The sequence below is a fragment of the Bos javanicus genome, chromosome 25 (genome assembly GCF_032452875.1).
Source record: "Bos javanicus breed banteng chromosome 25, ARS-OSU_banteng_1.0, whole genome shotgun sequence".
NCBI lineage: Eukaryota > Metazoa > Chordata > Mammalia > Artiodactyla > Bovidae > Bos > Bos javanicus.
This window is the reverse complement of record NC_083892.1, coordinates 41,244,302-41,259,409: the sequence shown is the minus strand read 5'-3', so window position 1 is coordinate 41,259,409 and position 15,108 is coordinate 41,244,302. Positions and strand designations below refer to the sequence as shown.

Sequence of the window (15,108 nt, the reverse complement as noted above, 5' to 3'; positions counted from 1 at the left end):
CCAGACCCCAGAATACCCCTGAGGCCGGACTGGGTGACCCTTAGGAAAATGGAGCCCCCAGACGGTGCCCTCCCTGCGAGGCGGTGATGGACCTGCTGTCTGCCTGAGAGCCGGCCTTGGGGACCTCGGGTGCAGCAGGCCGGCGCACGCTCACTGTGCTGCCTGGAGACAGAGAGAAGCTGCGAGGTCAGAGACTGCGGCCCCGAGTTAAGAGCTGCAGAGCGGGTGAGACCCTCGTGCTGGAAGAGGCGGCTCCAACCCACCCCCCCACCGCCCCGCCGCCTGTCGCAGGGCCTGCAGAGGGCTCACTGCATCCGGAAACGTACTTAGACTGTGAGAGCTGGCCCCTGCTTCCTGGAGCGCTGGTGTCTGTGTGATTAATAGACACACACGAGCTGATAAATGGTATTAACTTGTTCCCGGGTCGGAGAGATGCCCCCTTGGGTCCTTGCTGCGCTCACTCTGCAGGCCGGGGCCCCCATTCCCCAGAGGCCCGTGGCCCGGCTCCTGCGTGGGCTGGACGGAGGGATGGATGGAAGGACCGGGGCCTACCTGCCACCTCCCGGGACGAGGGCAGCCCTGCGGCGGCCTCCAGGTGGGCGGGGACAGGGCCGCCGGCCTCCAGGGCGCGGACGAGCTCCCGCAGCCGCGCACACTCCTCCTGCAGCTGCTGCTGGTCCTCGCGGAGCCGCTGCCGCGCCGCGCCGGCCGGGTTCTGGCTCAGGTGCAGCACCTTGGTCTTGCTCTGGTCGTAGTCACCCTGCGGGAGGACCACAGGCAGGCGGTCAGAGCCCCGACGGGCGAGTGCAGCCCAGCCCGCGGGGTGCCCACCTCCCATCTCTGGGGCATTGGCAGGAGGCAGCGCGCGAGCCCCCCGCACTGATCCGTGTCCCCCCGAGCACCGGGTCCAGTGCGTGCCTTCAAACGCGATCCGCGACCGCCTGGGGCAGCGACCCTCCGGTCCCAGGCTTTCACACTGGGACCCGGCTTTTAAGATTTAGACACTTAAGAAAGCCGTGACATTAGGGTGGAGTCCCCGCACGCCTCACTGTCGCGGCTCCTGTTACTGACACACGACGCCAGCCCCAGGCACAGGAGGGGACGGCTGCGGGCAGAGCTGGTCTGGGCCCTGGTCACCAGGGGCAGACGGTCCGTGAACGTCCACGCTGGACGTGTGCACATCCCTGCAGGCGTGCTGCTTGGCACACACGCCCAGGCCGTGCACTGGATGAGGCCTGGGCCAGCCCGGCCTCAGCTTCCCCGCACAAGCATCAGGGAGCCCCCAACCCCGTCAGGCCCACTCCACACCCGTCAGGCTCACCCCTCACCCCCGTGAACCTCACCCATTACCCCCTGAAGCTCACTCCCCACCCCTGTCAGGCTCACTCCCCACCCCCGCCAGGCCCACCCCCCACCCGTCAGGCTCATCCCCTACCCCTGTCAGGCTCACCCCTCACCCCCATGAACCTCACACCCCTCACCCCCTGAAGCTCACTCCCCACCCCCGTCAGGCTCACTGGCAGCAGTGAGGTCAGCAAGAGTCACCCCAACAGCTGAGCACAGGCGGGGAGCAAACAGACCACTGCTGAATAACCCCACTCTCAGTTCTGTCCCCACCGTCTGGCCCAAGTGGCCCCAGGAGGGAAGCTCGGCTCTGAGGCTCTGGAAGTCAAAGCAGGAGCCGCGCGTCTCCAGCTGTCACTCCCTGGGCCCCCCTAGCGAGCAGGAGCCCTGCTGGGCAGGCGCCAAGGGAAGGCCTGGGCCTTGGCGAGGGGGCCCGAGGGCCCCTCCCCCAGGTGCAGGGAGAGAGACACGCTGTGTCCCTAGCTGAGGGGCTGTGGGCCTGCCGGCCAGGCCCTCCAGCCTCCCAGTGAGGGCCGCTGGGACAGCTGAGCGGTCGTCTTCCTCCACTCCAACACCGAGATTCCCTCTTGGAAAACTGGACCTCCGCCTGGGACCTCTGCCCACAGCGCCCTCCTCCAGGGGCAGCAGCAGGAACAGCACCTTTACTCAGATCACCACCGCCTGGGAGGCGGGGCAGGTGGGGAACACGGCCATGCCGCAGAGCAGCCGCCCCAGCGTGGGAGCCAAGCTGCGTGGACGCCGGCCCTCCAAGTCACCAAAGGCTTGTGTGGCCACTGCCGGCCAGGCCTCACAAGCCACCTGCTAACTGTGCCCCTAAAAGGGAGGGGGGGTCGTGTGGAGACGCTACCAGCTCTTTTCTGCCCCAGGCGAGGGGAGAGCCAGCAGAGGGCGGTGTGGGGGAGGGGTGCTGGTGGCCGGCTCCCCATGGGTTTCTGAAAACCTTGTAAGAGCCTCAAACGACAAAGAGACACGGGGTAACTTCAGTGAGTTACAGGCTGTCAGGCTGGAAGGGATCTTATTTCATCTGATTCTCGCAGCCTGGGACACAGCCAGGCGGGCGGAGTCCGACCACCCTGCACGCTCAGGCAGAGGCCCCGCGGCCAACAGGGGTGGGGTGGGCGCCCGGGGACCCGCGTACCCCACGGGTGCCGGGTCACAGGGTGCAGGGAGAGGGCAAGGACAGACATGTTCTGCAAAGGCCATGTCCGCACAGATGCGCCAGGCGGCGCTGGTCGCACCGTCTGTCCCCGCGGGTCGGCCTTCAGGGAAGGCAGGAAGGAGGGCAGGAAGCACCTTGCAGACTGTGAAGCTCTGCACGGGGAGCACAGAGCGGCTTCAGGCTCGGCTCCGACCGTGAACTGATGCGAGGTCCCGGGAAGCACAGGTGAGCGCTGGGTAGGGGAGCAGCTGGCCTGACGGCAGGTCAGGGGCAGGCCAGCACCTCCCGGCGGGACCACTTGCCAGGAAGAGGTGCTGGACATGTGGACACCCACGCGCAGAAGCATCGAACTGAATCCTCACCTCACACTGTGTACGAAAGTGACCTCAAAGTAGATAAAAACCTAAGCATGAGAGCCAATGTTGGCAGGAAGCATAAGCCCTGGGTTTGCTCTTAGATTCTTCCACGTGACACTAAAAACAAGGAACAAAAGAAAAATGTAGACAAACTGGACTTCATCAAAGTGAAAAACTTCTGTGCTTCAAAGCACACCACGAAGGAAGCAGGAAGACAACACCCAGAGCAGGAGGAAGTACTTGTAAGTCACTTATCTGGTAAGAGACCTGTATCCAGAACACACGAGGAGCTCCTGCAACTCGGTAACAACAGAAACAAAACAAAACAAAACACACTCATGTGAAAATGGGCAACGCATCCAAACCAGTCCTTCTCCAAGGAAGATGTACAAACAGCCAACCAGCACACGACGACGCTCGGTGCCAACGTCACTAGTGATCAGGGAGACGGCGATCAGAACCAGAAGGAAACATCCCTGCACCCGCCCGGCAGCTGGAACGGCAAAGGCAGTCTCTGTGAGGACAGAGAAGCCGAGCCCTGGGGCTGCTGGGGCAGAAAACGGGGCTTCCTCCACGGAAAACAGTTCCTCAAACAACTGGACACAGTGACCACGTGATCTGGGCTTCCCAGGTGGCTCAGTGGTAAAGAACCCGCCTGCCAGTGCAGGAGACACGGGTTTGACCCCTGGGTCGGGAACATGCCCTGGAGAAGGAAACGGCAACCCTCTCCAGTGTCCTTGCCTGGGCAATCCCGTGGACTGAGGAGCCTGGTGGGCTGCTGACCACGGGGCTGCAAAGTCGGACACGACTGAGCGAGTAAACCACCAGCACCAGCACCATGTGATCCAGCGAGTTTACACCCAGGGACACACCTGAGAGGCGTGAACACACACGTCCACGGAGAAACTTGTACACAAATGTTCACAGCAGCACCATCAGCACCATCCACGTGCCCACCCACACCATGGAGTATGACGCAGCCACGAACAGGAGCGGAGCACTGACAGCAGCCGCGACGTGAACGATCCCTGAAAACCCTGCCCGGGGACTTCCCCGGGGGCTCGGTGGTTAAGGCTCCATGCTCCCCACACAGGAGGCGCCGGTTCGACCCCTGCCGGTCAGGGAACTAAGATCTCACATGCCCCGTGGCAGCAAAAGGGGAAACAGAAAACACCGCACTCAGTGGGTGAAGCCAGTCACAGAAGACCACACACACGACGCCACTGGCATGACGTGTCCAAGCAAGGACAGCTCCAGGCGCAGAGCAGAGCAGCAGCTGCTGGAGGCTGGAGGGGGTGGGGCGCGCAGGGCGATGCACAGGGTGTGCGGGATTTCCTCCTGAGCCAATAGGAACGTTCAGAATTTGTGCGGTGATGGCTGCTCGCTATCTGTAAAAATATGACACCCACCGAACCGCACGCTTCACACAGGCGAGCCCTGTGGTGTGTGAATCATATCTCAATAAAGCTGTTTTTAAGAAAGCGATGAAAGAAGAGAGGGAAAACAGACAGCGGGACGTGTGCGGTGGCTCCATCTGCCCCGAGGGCCTGCTCGGCACCAGCTCCTCCTCCACACGCCTGCCCAGCCTGTGGGCGGTGTGGGCCGGGTGGGCCCGGGGAGGCGGGTGGCGCTGGGCCCCGGGGTGCGCGTGCTGGGCCGGCGGGCGTGGCCGTGGCAGGGCCCGGGATAGGGGTTGGGGACGCGGGTCCACAGCGGGGCTGACCCTGGCTGGCACGGCCCAGGGCCTCGGGCGTGGACACGGCCCTACCTGTGGGTCTCCTCGCGCCCTCACGACCCAGGGCCCCCGCAGCCCAGGAGGTCAGGGCAGAGGTCTCCAGCGCCGCCCCTGAGCGGGGCTGTCCCAGCTTCCTCTCAAACCACCTCCTGGTCATGGGCCCCCACCCTGAACAGCACACTGTCCAGATGCTGGTCCTCAGGGCAGGTCTCCGCGTCTGGCTTGGCAGGGGGCAGGCTAGCCCACCCAACTCAAGCCCGTGCCGCCTGGGTCCGGCCGGACTCTAAGGAGGCTTCCCGAGGTGCCTCCAGGGGGGCCGGGCACACGAGACAAGTCTGTGACAGCACCTTGGGGCTGAGGTCGGCCACAGGCCCTTTCACCTGCAACCTCCCCCAGGGCACTCAGAAGTCAAGGAAATTAACTCTGCTTAGAGGAGGGGGGCTGCGGCAGCTGCTCCCCCAGGAGTCTGACCTGCCTGGGGATGGAGGAGCACCACAGACCACGGGGCCACCATTCCCAGGTGCCAGGGAGGACTGGCCCCTGAGGCCCAGCGGGACTGCACACAAGCTGCTACCGAGTCGGCCTCCTCCACAGGCCCGACGAAGCTGCCACGGGTTAAAGGCCCACAGGACCAGGTGGCCAGGCCGAGCGAGAAGGCATCAGGGTTCAGTGCACCTGGGCTCCGCTCTGCACCCCCTCCCGGAGCAAGGAGGCCCTCCCCTCCCTCTCTCCGCCCCTCCTCTCCATCCCTCCTTCCTTGCACGTGGGCTGCACGGTGCCCGGGAGAGGAGGTGCTCACAGCCAGCCAGGGGCAGGGGTGCCACCCTTCCCCCCGGGCACGCGTGGTCGGAGGCACAGGGGCCCCGTGTGACCGTGAGGGGCACCGGGAGCCGGCACCACTAAAGCAGATGGGAGGGCGTGAACAAATCTGCTGATATCTGCGACTAGATGACAGCTCTGAGGAAGAAAGGGGAGAAACGGCTGTAATCTTCTGCTAAAAATTTGTTGCCTTGTTTGATTCACAGCTGAGGAAACTGTTGAGACGCTGACGGGAATCTCAAAAGGAAAAGTTCTGAGCCTCTCTTTGATGTGTGGGTGCAATTACTGGCAAACAAAAACCTCCCCCTTAAAAAAAAAAAACCTCCCCCGTGCCCAGGAGTGGAGGCCCATTCCCGTCCATGACCACAGGTGGGCGCAGGGCAGGCCGCAGAGGAGCTCCAGCCCGGTCGGGGTCCTCAGGGGACCACGAGTTTCTCAGGATACAGGAGGGGTCTCAAGTCTGCAGAGGACCGGGCCTGCCTGACAACCACGGGCCCAGGCAGCAGGGCTGGGCCTGAGCAGTGCTCCTCCCCAGGGCCCCGCAGCCCTCCTGTGGCCCGCAGGTCACAGGGGTCTCCTTCTCACGCTCAGATTCTGTGCAAGCTATGACAAACGGCCAGGCCCCCTGAGTCCAGGCCTTAGAGCTGGTGTCTTGAGCCCCACAAACTTGCCTCACTGCTGTCAGCAGTCAGGTTCTGCCCTGCCTGCTAGCAGCCCAGGGCGTCTGTCCTCCAGGGCCTCAGCTTCCATCTGAGGAAGCGGAGGGCAGTGAACTTGACCTCTAAGGGCCTTCTCAGCCTAGCTCCCGGGACACCAGGGTGGCGGGGGGGTGAACAGGCCCCAGGGCCCCTGTGGGTTGTGAAGGACCACGGTGGCCGGGGAGAGGGCCCTGCTGCGCCTGCTAAGAGAGACCCTGCTGGCAGGAGGCAGGGACGCCGGGAGAATTAAAAAGCACAGTTAAGTAACCACTGATCCTCATGCATATTTATGAATCACCCAGCCTGAAAACTGAATCAATACCTTCCCCACTGCAGGAAGCTCAGCTCAGGGAGAAGGGCGGGGAGCTTCAGGGTCCCACGGAGGCTGAGGGGCAGGGCCAGCCAGACCTCAAGGACAGGGGCGCTCAGCCCTCCAGGCCCCGCCTGCCGGTACACCCGCCTCCATGAGCCCAGGACCAGCACCCTGCAGCTCGTGAGCTCCGTGACCTTGGGTGGGTCCCTCGGGCACCGACCTTACGTCCGACACGCCGTGTGCGCCGGTTTCCTTTGGCGCTTGGGGGCTCATGGGATGCTGCCCAGGTCTGAAGCTGGGGACACCCGGCAGATCCAGCCTCGAGACAGTACGCTGGCCGAGGGTGGAGAGCCTGCGGTTCAGCTGCGGGCCACGGGACTGCAGGCCAGATCCTACAAACCTTACAGACCCCCGGCACCAAGCACCCGAGACCCTTGTGGCTACAGAGCAGGTCACGACACGGGTGAAGAGCGGAGGGCCTGGGCTGGAGGCAGGAGGGCAGCAGGCAGGGAGAAGACCTGCCGTCTGGGGACCAGCCTCCTGCCGTGGGCCGAGCGAAGCGGGTGCTCCCAAGCCCCTGCTCTGGGGCACCACAGGCAAGGGGCCCCACCCCCCACGCACTCCGTTCCCTCAGGCCCCACCCCACACCCTCCGTTTCCCCGAGGCCACGCCCTCCCACCAGCCAGTCCCCGAGGCCCCGCCCCCACGCCCTCCGTTTCCCCCCGCCCCGCCCCCCAGGGCTCCCTCAGGACCGGGCACCCGCCCTCCTGTGGCCAAGGCTCCCCACAAACAAGCCGGCTGTGGGGCCGCCACCCAGGGGCTGTTAGGGTCTAGAGGGCCTCAAAACACCCTCGCGTGTGCTCGCCGCTGCCCAGCCCTGGGGACCGGCCGCTGGAGCCCAGGGGCGGTACTGGGAGCCGGCCCACCAGGCCCCGAGTGGCCCCAGGCCGGGTGTGAGCTGGGGCTGCCAGGTAGCCGCACACAGGATGGGCCGCGGGAGCGGCGTCACCAGGCCGGCACACGTGGAGGGCCCTTCTCACGTCATCCTCTGTGGACAGTCCTGCCAGCGCCAGGGAGCCTGCAGGGAGTTTATCTGCCACTGGCCACGAGGTGCCGCGCGGGCCCCGGACACACGGGTGAGCTTGCAGGCTGCCCAGTGGCTGCGATGAGTCCCCTTGGGGGCCGTGGAGCCTGGGGAGGGGCCTTCCCGTCAGCGCCACCGCTGTCTTTCTGCGGCCAGCAGCCCCTCCGCTCACACGAGACCCCCAGCGAGACGGCACAGCCCCTCAGCTGCTCAGCTGGCATCCTGTTGCAAGAAACATGGACATCCCAGCGCTGGTTCTGAGATGACCAGGCCGCTCTGAGACTCAACTTGCTCATCTGTAAAATGGGGACCCTGCTCACCTTCCCAGGTCTGGAAAGACGAGAAAGTCAGTGGATGTGAAAAGAAAAAGTGAAAAGTGAAGTCGCTCAGTCGTGTCCGACTGTGCGACCCCATGGACTGTAGCCTACCAGGCTCCTCAGTCCATGGAATCTTCCAGGCAAGAGAACTGGAGTGGGTTGCCATTTCCTTCTCCAGGGGATCTTCCTGACCCAGGGACTGAACCCGGGTCTCCCACGTCGCAAGCACACGCTTTGCCATCTGCGCCCCCACCAGTGGACGTGAAGACAGCTGTAAACGCACTCGGCTTTGCTGAGCGTGCCGTTGGTGCCTGAGATGCCTGTGGAGCAAAAGCCAGCATTAATCTCGACAGGCATCTCCCACACCTGCTGGATGCGGCCCGTGTGCCCTTGTCTGAGTCACGGGAAGACAGTGCAGGAAAGCACCAGTGCAAATCTGACCCCCCAGAAACGCAGAGCGGGCACAAGGCCTGGCCCAAGGCCGCAGTGCACGGGCGGGGAGCGCTGCCTCCCATCTCAAGGAGTCCCTGTGTCTACCCCACCCAGGTGCTGGCAGAGGGATGGGTGGACAGAGAACGCAGGTGTCCAGGGGCCACCTGAGAGGGGCACCAGGTCACTTCCACGTGGCTGCAACAAGGTCCCCACCCAGTGGGTGGACACTGAGTCTGAGCCAGGCCTCGGGGGCCCAAAATGCTCAGTCCTCAGTCTCCTCAACCTGTGCCAGATCCTGGCTTTTTCGGGTCCAGCAGCATGACTCCACAAGTTCCCAGGACCTCTGACTCCAGCTGTGCTGCTGAGAGCCAAGGGCTGCCCGGGTCTTGCTGGGCAGGTGAGGACCAGTAAAAGCGAAGACAGAGGGGGCTGCAGAGGCCGGAGGCCCCGGCACATGCCGCGAGCTCCCCCTGTGGCCCCGCGCTGCCCGCGCAAGATCACAGCCCCGACCCCCAGCTCCAAGCAGCAGACACAGGGCGGTCGCTGGAGCCAGTTACAGGACACCAATCGCCCGCGACCCCACGCGGAGCCCTTCAGAAGGTGACCTGCTGTGAGAGAGGCTTGTAAACAGCCTGCAGGGCAGCCACGAAGGACAACCCTCCCCGCTGGGAGGGCGGGGTGGCGGCCACTCCGGCCGAAGGCCAGCTGCGGCTCCAGGCCCTCCCAGCGCCCCCACCTCGCTCCCCGCTGGGAGGGCGGGATGGCGGCCACTCCAGCCAAGGCCAGCTGTGGGCTCCAGGCCCTCCCAGCGCCCCCACCCTGATTGCCCTCCCAGGCCACCCTGCAGGGAGACTCGGGGCTGCGGCGCAGCAGATGCGGGGGTGGGGAGGTGCGGCGCTAACCGCCCGGTGGGCTGGGTAAGCTGGCCAAGCTGCCCCCCGACTAACACGGCCTCACACTCCTATCTGCGCGCCAGGCTGCCCCCTGAGCTACTGTCCTGTCAGGGCAGTGCACACGGCCGGGACACTGGCCACACACCCGGGCACCCCGGGGCCGCGTCTCTCGGGGGAGGGACAGGGGAGGCTGGGGGAGGAGGAGAAGGAAGGCAGGACACGCCTGCGGCAGCCCCTGCCCCTCCACAGCGATGGCCCTCCAAGCCCGCTGACCGAGTGGCCCGTATCCCCACTCGGCTGGGCAGGTGGTGGAAATCAGGTGCCTCGGCTGCCAGATCCCCGTCACAGACAGCAAGCGCAGGCAGGCACCCTAAATCTGCCTCGAGCCATGGGAGCTGGCGGCGGGCGCCTCCGGTCAGGCCGGCATCTGCAGGACCAGCTGGTGAAGGGGAGGGCCTGGCTGCTCGGGTGGGAAGAGGGCGGGACGACCCTGTACCCATGCCCCTCACCATGGACATGGGCTGTGCTCCCGCCAGGCCTCTGAGTTAGAACAGAAGATGTTCAGCAAAGCCAGTAAGAAAAGCTTTTGGGAACTGTGATAAAATTTGCCGCCATAACCGTTTTTAAGCGTGTTGCTCGGTTTAAGTACGTCCAAGCCGCTGTGTAGTCGTCACCCCTGTCCACCCACGGCCTTCCCAAGCTGAGGCCGTGTCCCCATAAACTCTGGCTCCGCCCCCCAGCGCCGGCGCCCCCTCTGCTCTCTGTTTCTATGACTCTGACTCCTCCAGGGACCCCACAGGTGGAATCACACAGTGCCTGTCCTCTGGGCAAGCTATTCCCGGGGCGGGAGGGCGGAGAACACAGACCCTAACAGTCTCAGCGACATCCTCCTGGAGGAGGGCGAGCCCAGGAGACACAACCCCTAGACCCTCACGCTCTCGGTTCACGACATCCAGCAAGTTCTAAGCTGGCTGGGGGAGGGGGAGCTGGGTATACTGATTCCAAAGTTCACATAAAAGTGAACAAGAGAAAACCCTGATAAAGAGTCTGGGGGCAGCAGGACACCCGAGCCCCGGCCTCGATCAGACCCGGGGCATCGGGTGCATGAGGGGGCTGACCTCACACCAGTGAGGAAAAGACAGGCTTTCAGGAAGTGGTCCAGGCGTACCAGGAGGAGCCCCTCCCAAAGCCATGCCTCCCACCTCATAAAAACCCAAACCAAATCCCAAATCCATCAGATTTAAACGTGAAAAATGAAACTACCCCAGAAAACCAGGAGATAACCATGAGAGAACTCTCGACATGAGAAAGGTAAAGACAAACACAAACCCAGGAGCTAAAAAGGAAAAGGTGGTAAACGCATCTGTAATAAAATAAGTCTAAAAGCCCCAAACTTCTGCTTGGTTAAAAAAACAACAAAACAGCACCAGCAAAGTGGAAAGACAGATGACGGTCGGGAGAACGTCGCAGCCTGAGATGCCCTTGACACACAAAGGGCTCCAAGAGACCACCAGGAGCAGGACCAGGAGCCATTTGAAAAGTGAAGCGAGGACGCTGACCCTCACCCACGTGCCACAAGGGGACTGGCAGTTCCAACCACGCGGCGCTCACCCACCGGACCAGGAAGCCCAGGAGCCTGGCGGCAGGGGCAGGGGGCCGGCACCCTCATGGTGCGGCCGTCGGAACGCACGCAGCGGCCGCTGGCCCTCTCCTGACACACACAGGGCAGAGGTGTGGGCAGAAGGGCACGTGCCACGGCAAGGTCGTGACCACGTTCCTGGTAACCCGCAGGATTAACGCGTCACAGCACACGGAGGTGTGGCACGTGTAAACACTAACAGGGCGCTCGCATCCGTGGAGGAAAGCCCCCGAGCGTGCACGGTGAGAAAAGCATCAGGAAGTGTGAAGACGGGCTCTGTGAGTTTGCAGGGGGTGGGGGTGGGCAGCGCAGACTCACATCAGGGGGAGCAAACCCACCACCTCCAAGCAGCTACATGGGAGAGGAGCCGGACGGGAGCCTCACGTGCACCTGGCCTGATGCCTGCAGCCCTGGGCATTTGCTCCCCACTCAGGGTCCGAGCGAAGGAACCGGGACTTGGGGAGGGAAGCGTCTGCCCAGGGCCCCGGTCTGCGGATCAGGAGCTCACACCTGGACGTGCGTCCTCTGGAGCCCACCTCCGGGGAGCCCTGCCTGCATCACCACATGTACCCTGGAGTTCCTGTGCCCCAGAAACACTGCCTGGAGTCAGGCCAGGTCACCGCACTCAGCTCAGTGACCAGAGGAGGCGTGATGCCTGAGCTGCCCACCCGGTACCCCCCACCACAGGCAGGCAGGGCCCACGGCAGACAGCTGGTCATGGCCCTGCGGGCAGGGGAGGGCAGCTGGCTGGAGGGCAGCCTGGTCTTAACACCACAGAGCTCTGGCTTGGCCAGGACAGGGGTGGGGTGGCAGGATGCGGCCAGCCCTGCGGTCCTCACACAGATGACCTAGGCTTTCAGAGCAGACAGGGGCTGCTGGCCAGGGAGGTCTGGACCTCCGCTGGGGCAGTAGAGCCGGCTTGGGGCTGGGGGCGTGATAGTGTCACCTCCCGCCATGCAGCAGACAGGCGGCTTCTGCATGCCAAGCTGCCTCCACTCGGGGGAACGGCACACCCGCCTCAGTGCCCGTGAGTGTTGAGTGAGAGCAGGCCCAAGGTCAGGCCAGCGGTGCTCCTGGGTGCAGCCAGGAAGGCGCCAGCGTCACAGCTGGTGGAGGGGCTGGCGTGCGCAGAGCCACAGCCCCACCATCGCCAGTCCACACCCAGCCCTGTGCTCTGATCACCTGGCCGGCACCGAGGAACCAGACGTGCAGAGCAAAATCAGCCTGCAGGGCTGGGGGTAGGGGGTGAGCTGGGCCACTAGGGATGCAGCCGACCCTGCCCGGAACAGCCTCGGGGGCTCACCCCTCCAGGCACCAGGCCCCATGGTCTGCAGGGTCCTGCCCCTGCCAGGGAGCAACGCCCAGAGGACATTCCAGAAGCACGGCAGCAGGCCATCAGGAAATAACCTGTCTAGTCCGGGACAGGACATGCTCAAGGCCCCGGTCAGCAGCAGGAGGACCCAAGGGCAAGACAGGCTCCGAGAAGCAGAGCCTGGACCTGCTGTAGGTTCAGGGCTCCCTGGCCAGTGAGGGCTGGTGAGAACTGGTGGGGGAGGGACCTCTCATCCAAGGACTGAGCCTGGGGGTGGGCAGCAGGCAGAACCTGCAGGTGAGGGGCCAGCAGGGCTCGGGTCTGCTGCGTGGAGAGTGGGCGGTGGCTGGGGGCAGCGAGGCGTGAAGAGCAGTGAAGGCTGCAAACCCACCGCAGCCCCCCCGCCCCAGCCTCTGTATCCTGGAGCAGGAGGAGGCCAGGCCGGGGGCCGCTATGATTAAACAGGGCGGGAGCCGGGCAGTTTCTCCGCTCACAGGGAACCCAGCAATTTTCTACCCACTCCATTTCCAAAAAAGATACAGTCAGTGTAAATGTCACCGGGCTGCAGTCGGGCCCCTTCCTGAGCACAACCCCCCCCTCCCAAACCGGAAGCGGGCAGGGCGGGGACGTGAGGGGACGCTCCAGCTTGAGGGGCTTCTCCCGCCCACTCTGAGCGACGGTGGGACGGGGGCTCAAACCCCAAAGATGAATTCTGCCTAATTACGCGCGTGCTGAGGCATTTAGAGGTACAGATGTTTGCAATTTGCTTTAAAATGCGTCAAGAAAAGAGGACTAACGGAAGGAAGGGGCGGACAGGTGCGTCACGGCGGCCGCAGGGGAGCGTCCCCAGCAGGGGGACACGGGCTGCTCACGGCAAAACTCTTGCAACTGTGCTGTATGCCTGACCACGTCTATAACGTCGGGGAACCGGCAGGGCTGCGTCAGCACACTGGCTCCACTCCCGGGACCCAGGGGAGCCAGAGGGCCCGAGGCCTCCCACCCGCCCGCACGAAGCTTGCTCCTCACTGGAAGGGGCCCTGCTGGGGGACCAGTGGCCACCAGGCCCAGAGCTGCCATGCGTCTGGCCCTCGGGCTGCTCTCCAGAGCGCCAGGCAGCTTGCTGCCCCGACAGCCCTGGACGTGGCCCACGATGTGGACGCCCAGGGCACCGTCGGTCGAGGTGATGCAGTCTGCAGAGCAGTGAGCTTGTGAGGCAGTTCTCCTGGCTGGGGGTCACCATGTCCACCACAGCTGGCAGGAGGTGGGGTCAGCCGCACGTCCTGGTGAGCAGACCGGGACCAGGGCCACCACCACGGAGGGGCAGAGCCAGCAGCAGGCCCAGGGCCCACCACTGTGGAGAGGGGCACCCAAGGGCAGTAGGGAGCTGGGGTGCCAGGTGGTGCCCCGTCCCACCAGGACCGCTGGGAATGGCCAGGTGGGCGCAGAGCGGGGGGCAGGGCAGAGGGAGTGCGACCTGCAGAGTCTGGTTCCCAGAGGACCCTGCAGCTTCAGGCCCAGACTTTCAGGTGGCCTGCTCGAGAGCAGCCTGTATCAGAACATCCCACCTTCACACAACGGCCAGTCATGTCTGGCTCTGGGGGCCTCAGTTCCACCGTCGCTAAGCAGGGCTTGTCTCCCTGATGGTTGCCTACTTTAGGGACACACACAGGTCACCCCAGACGCGGTGGGAAGAGCCGACGACCCTAGAAGACCGGGACAGGCCACACAGCACAGGAGTGGCTAGGAGCCTGCTCCGCAGCGTTGCCTAGCCCCACTGGGCACCAAGCGGGCACCAGTGGGCAGACAGGCAGGCGTGCACTCGGCTCTGAGCAGTAACTGGAGCGCGTGCCTCACCAACCAGCTGTGAACTAATTACAAGAAGTTCTAACTAGTCGACTCCCTCTCCGAGCATATGTTCCCAATTAAGTCAAACTGCAGCTGATTTTAATCAATCTTCCTTGAAGCGGCCTGCCTTGAAGACTCTTCCAGGGGAGAGAGGAGGGGGGCTGCATCAGGAGCAGGCCGCAGAGCCGCAGACAGACACACGCCAGGGGCTGTGTGCCGAGTCGCCCCCGGCCTGCGTCCCCCGCTCTGCCCCGGACTCGGGTCCGCAGTTCTGCGGTCACGCAGACCAAGCCTGGGGCCAATCCGGCCACCTGCAGGGCGCCTGCCTCTCCTGCGGCCTCCACGGCCCAGGGACCAAGGTCTCTGCCCTCACAATGGTGTGCCCACACATGGCCCCTGAGCCCTTGTTAACTGCTCCTGTTATCCCCCACGGGGGCTCATTGTCCCCCATTTTATAAAGGACGTGCTAGGGGCTCAGATGGCAAAGCATGACATGCCTGAGACCACCCAGCTAAGGAGGAGGGCTCCAGCTGAGGTCTGCAGACGTGGATGCCCCAACCCACACTGGGTCCGCCTGGGGCCCAGGAGGCTGGACGTGGTCGACATCGCAGACCCCACCCGGGACCCCATCCCCCACACCCACTGACTGACAGTGCTCACTGCCCCTCTGACCTAGTCTGACCCCCAGTACCCGCAGCAGGGCCGCGGCGGCGCCTCATGACTGTCGGCTTCAGCAGGACTGGCTGAGCCCCGTCCTGACGCCCGGGAGCTGTCAGCCGTAACCTCGGGCGCGCTCGACCCAACGCGGCCGCTGACGGGCGGCTGGGGATTCACCTGCCAGCAGCCGCCCTGCGTCAGGACTGCGGCCCAATTAAAACCGAGCAAGATGACAGGTCCGGAGCGGAACACCGTCCAGCCACGGCTCCCGGCACCGCGCTCTATCAAGGATGTCACTTCTCCCGTCTCCAGGAATCGGGAATAAAAAAGAGATTTGATTTGCCTCTAATAGGTGTCAAGACAAAAATCAATGGCCTGTCCAGAATCTGGGTAATCACAGACCTGCAGGTTTCCTGCCTGAGAACAATTTAGACAGGGGAATAAAAATGAAAAACAAAGGAACACTGCAACAGTGTAAGCAGCT

The 15,108-nt window shown here is 64.0% G+C and overlaps 1 protein-coding gene across 8 annotated transcripts in view; it reads right to left on the bottom strand.

Moving 5' to 3' along the window:
• Window positions 1-15,108, bottom strand: part of MAD1L1 (mitotic arrest deficient 1 like 1) — a 243,949-nt gene that overhangs the window by 43,682 nt on the left and 185,159 nt on the right. For all 8 annotated transcript variants that reach the window (XM_061402349.1, XM_061402350.1, XM_061402352.1 and 5 more), the window contains one exon: window positions 553-760. In XM_061402349.1, coding sequence (XP_061258333.1) covers window positions 553-760 — 208 coding nt within the window. The remainder of the gene's footprint in view (window positions 1-552; window positions 761-15,108) is intronic.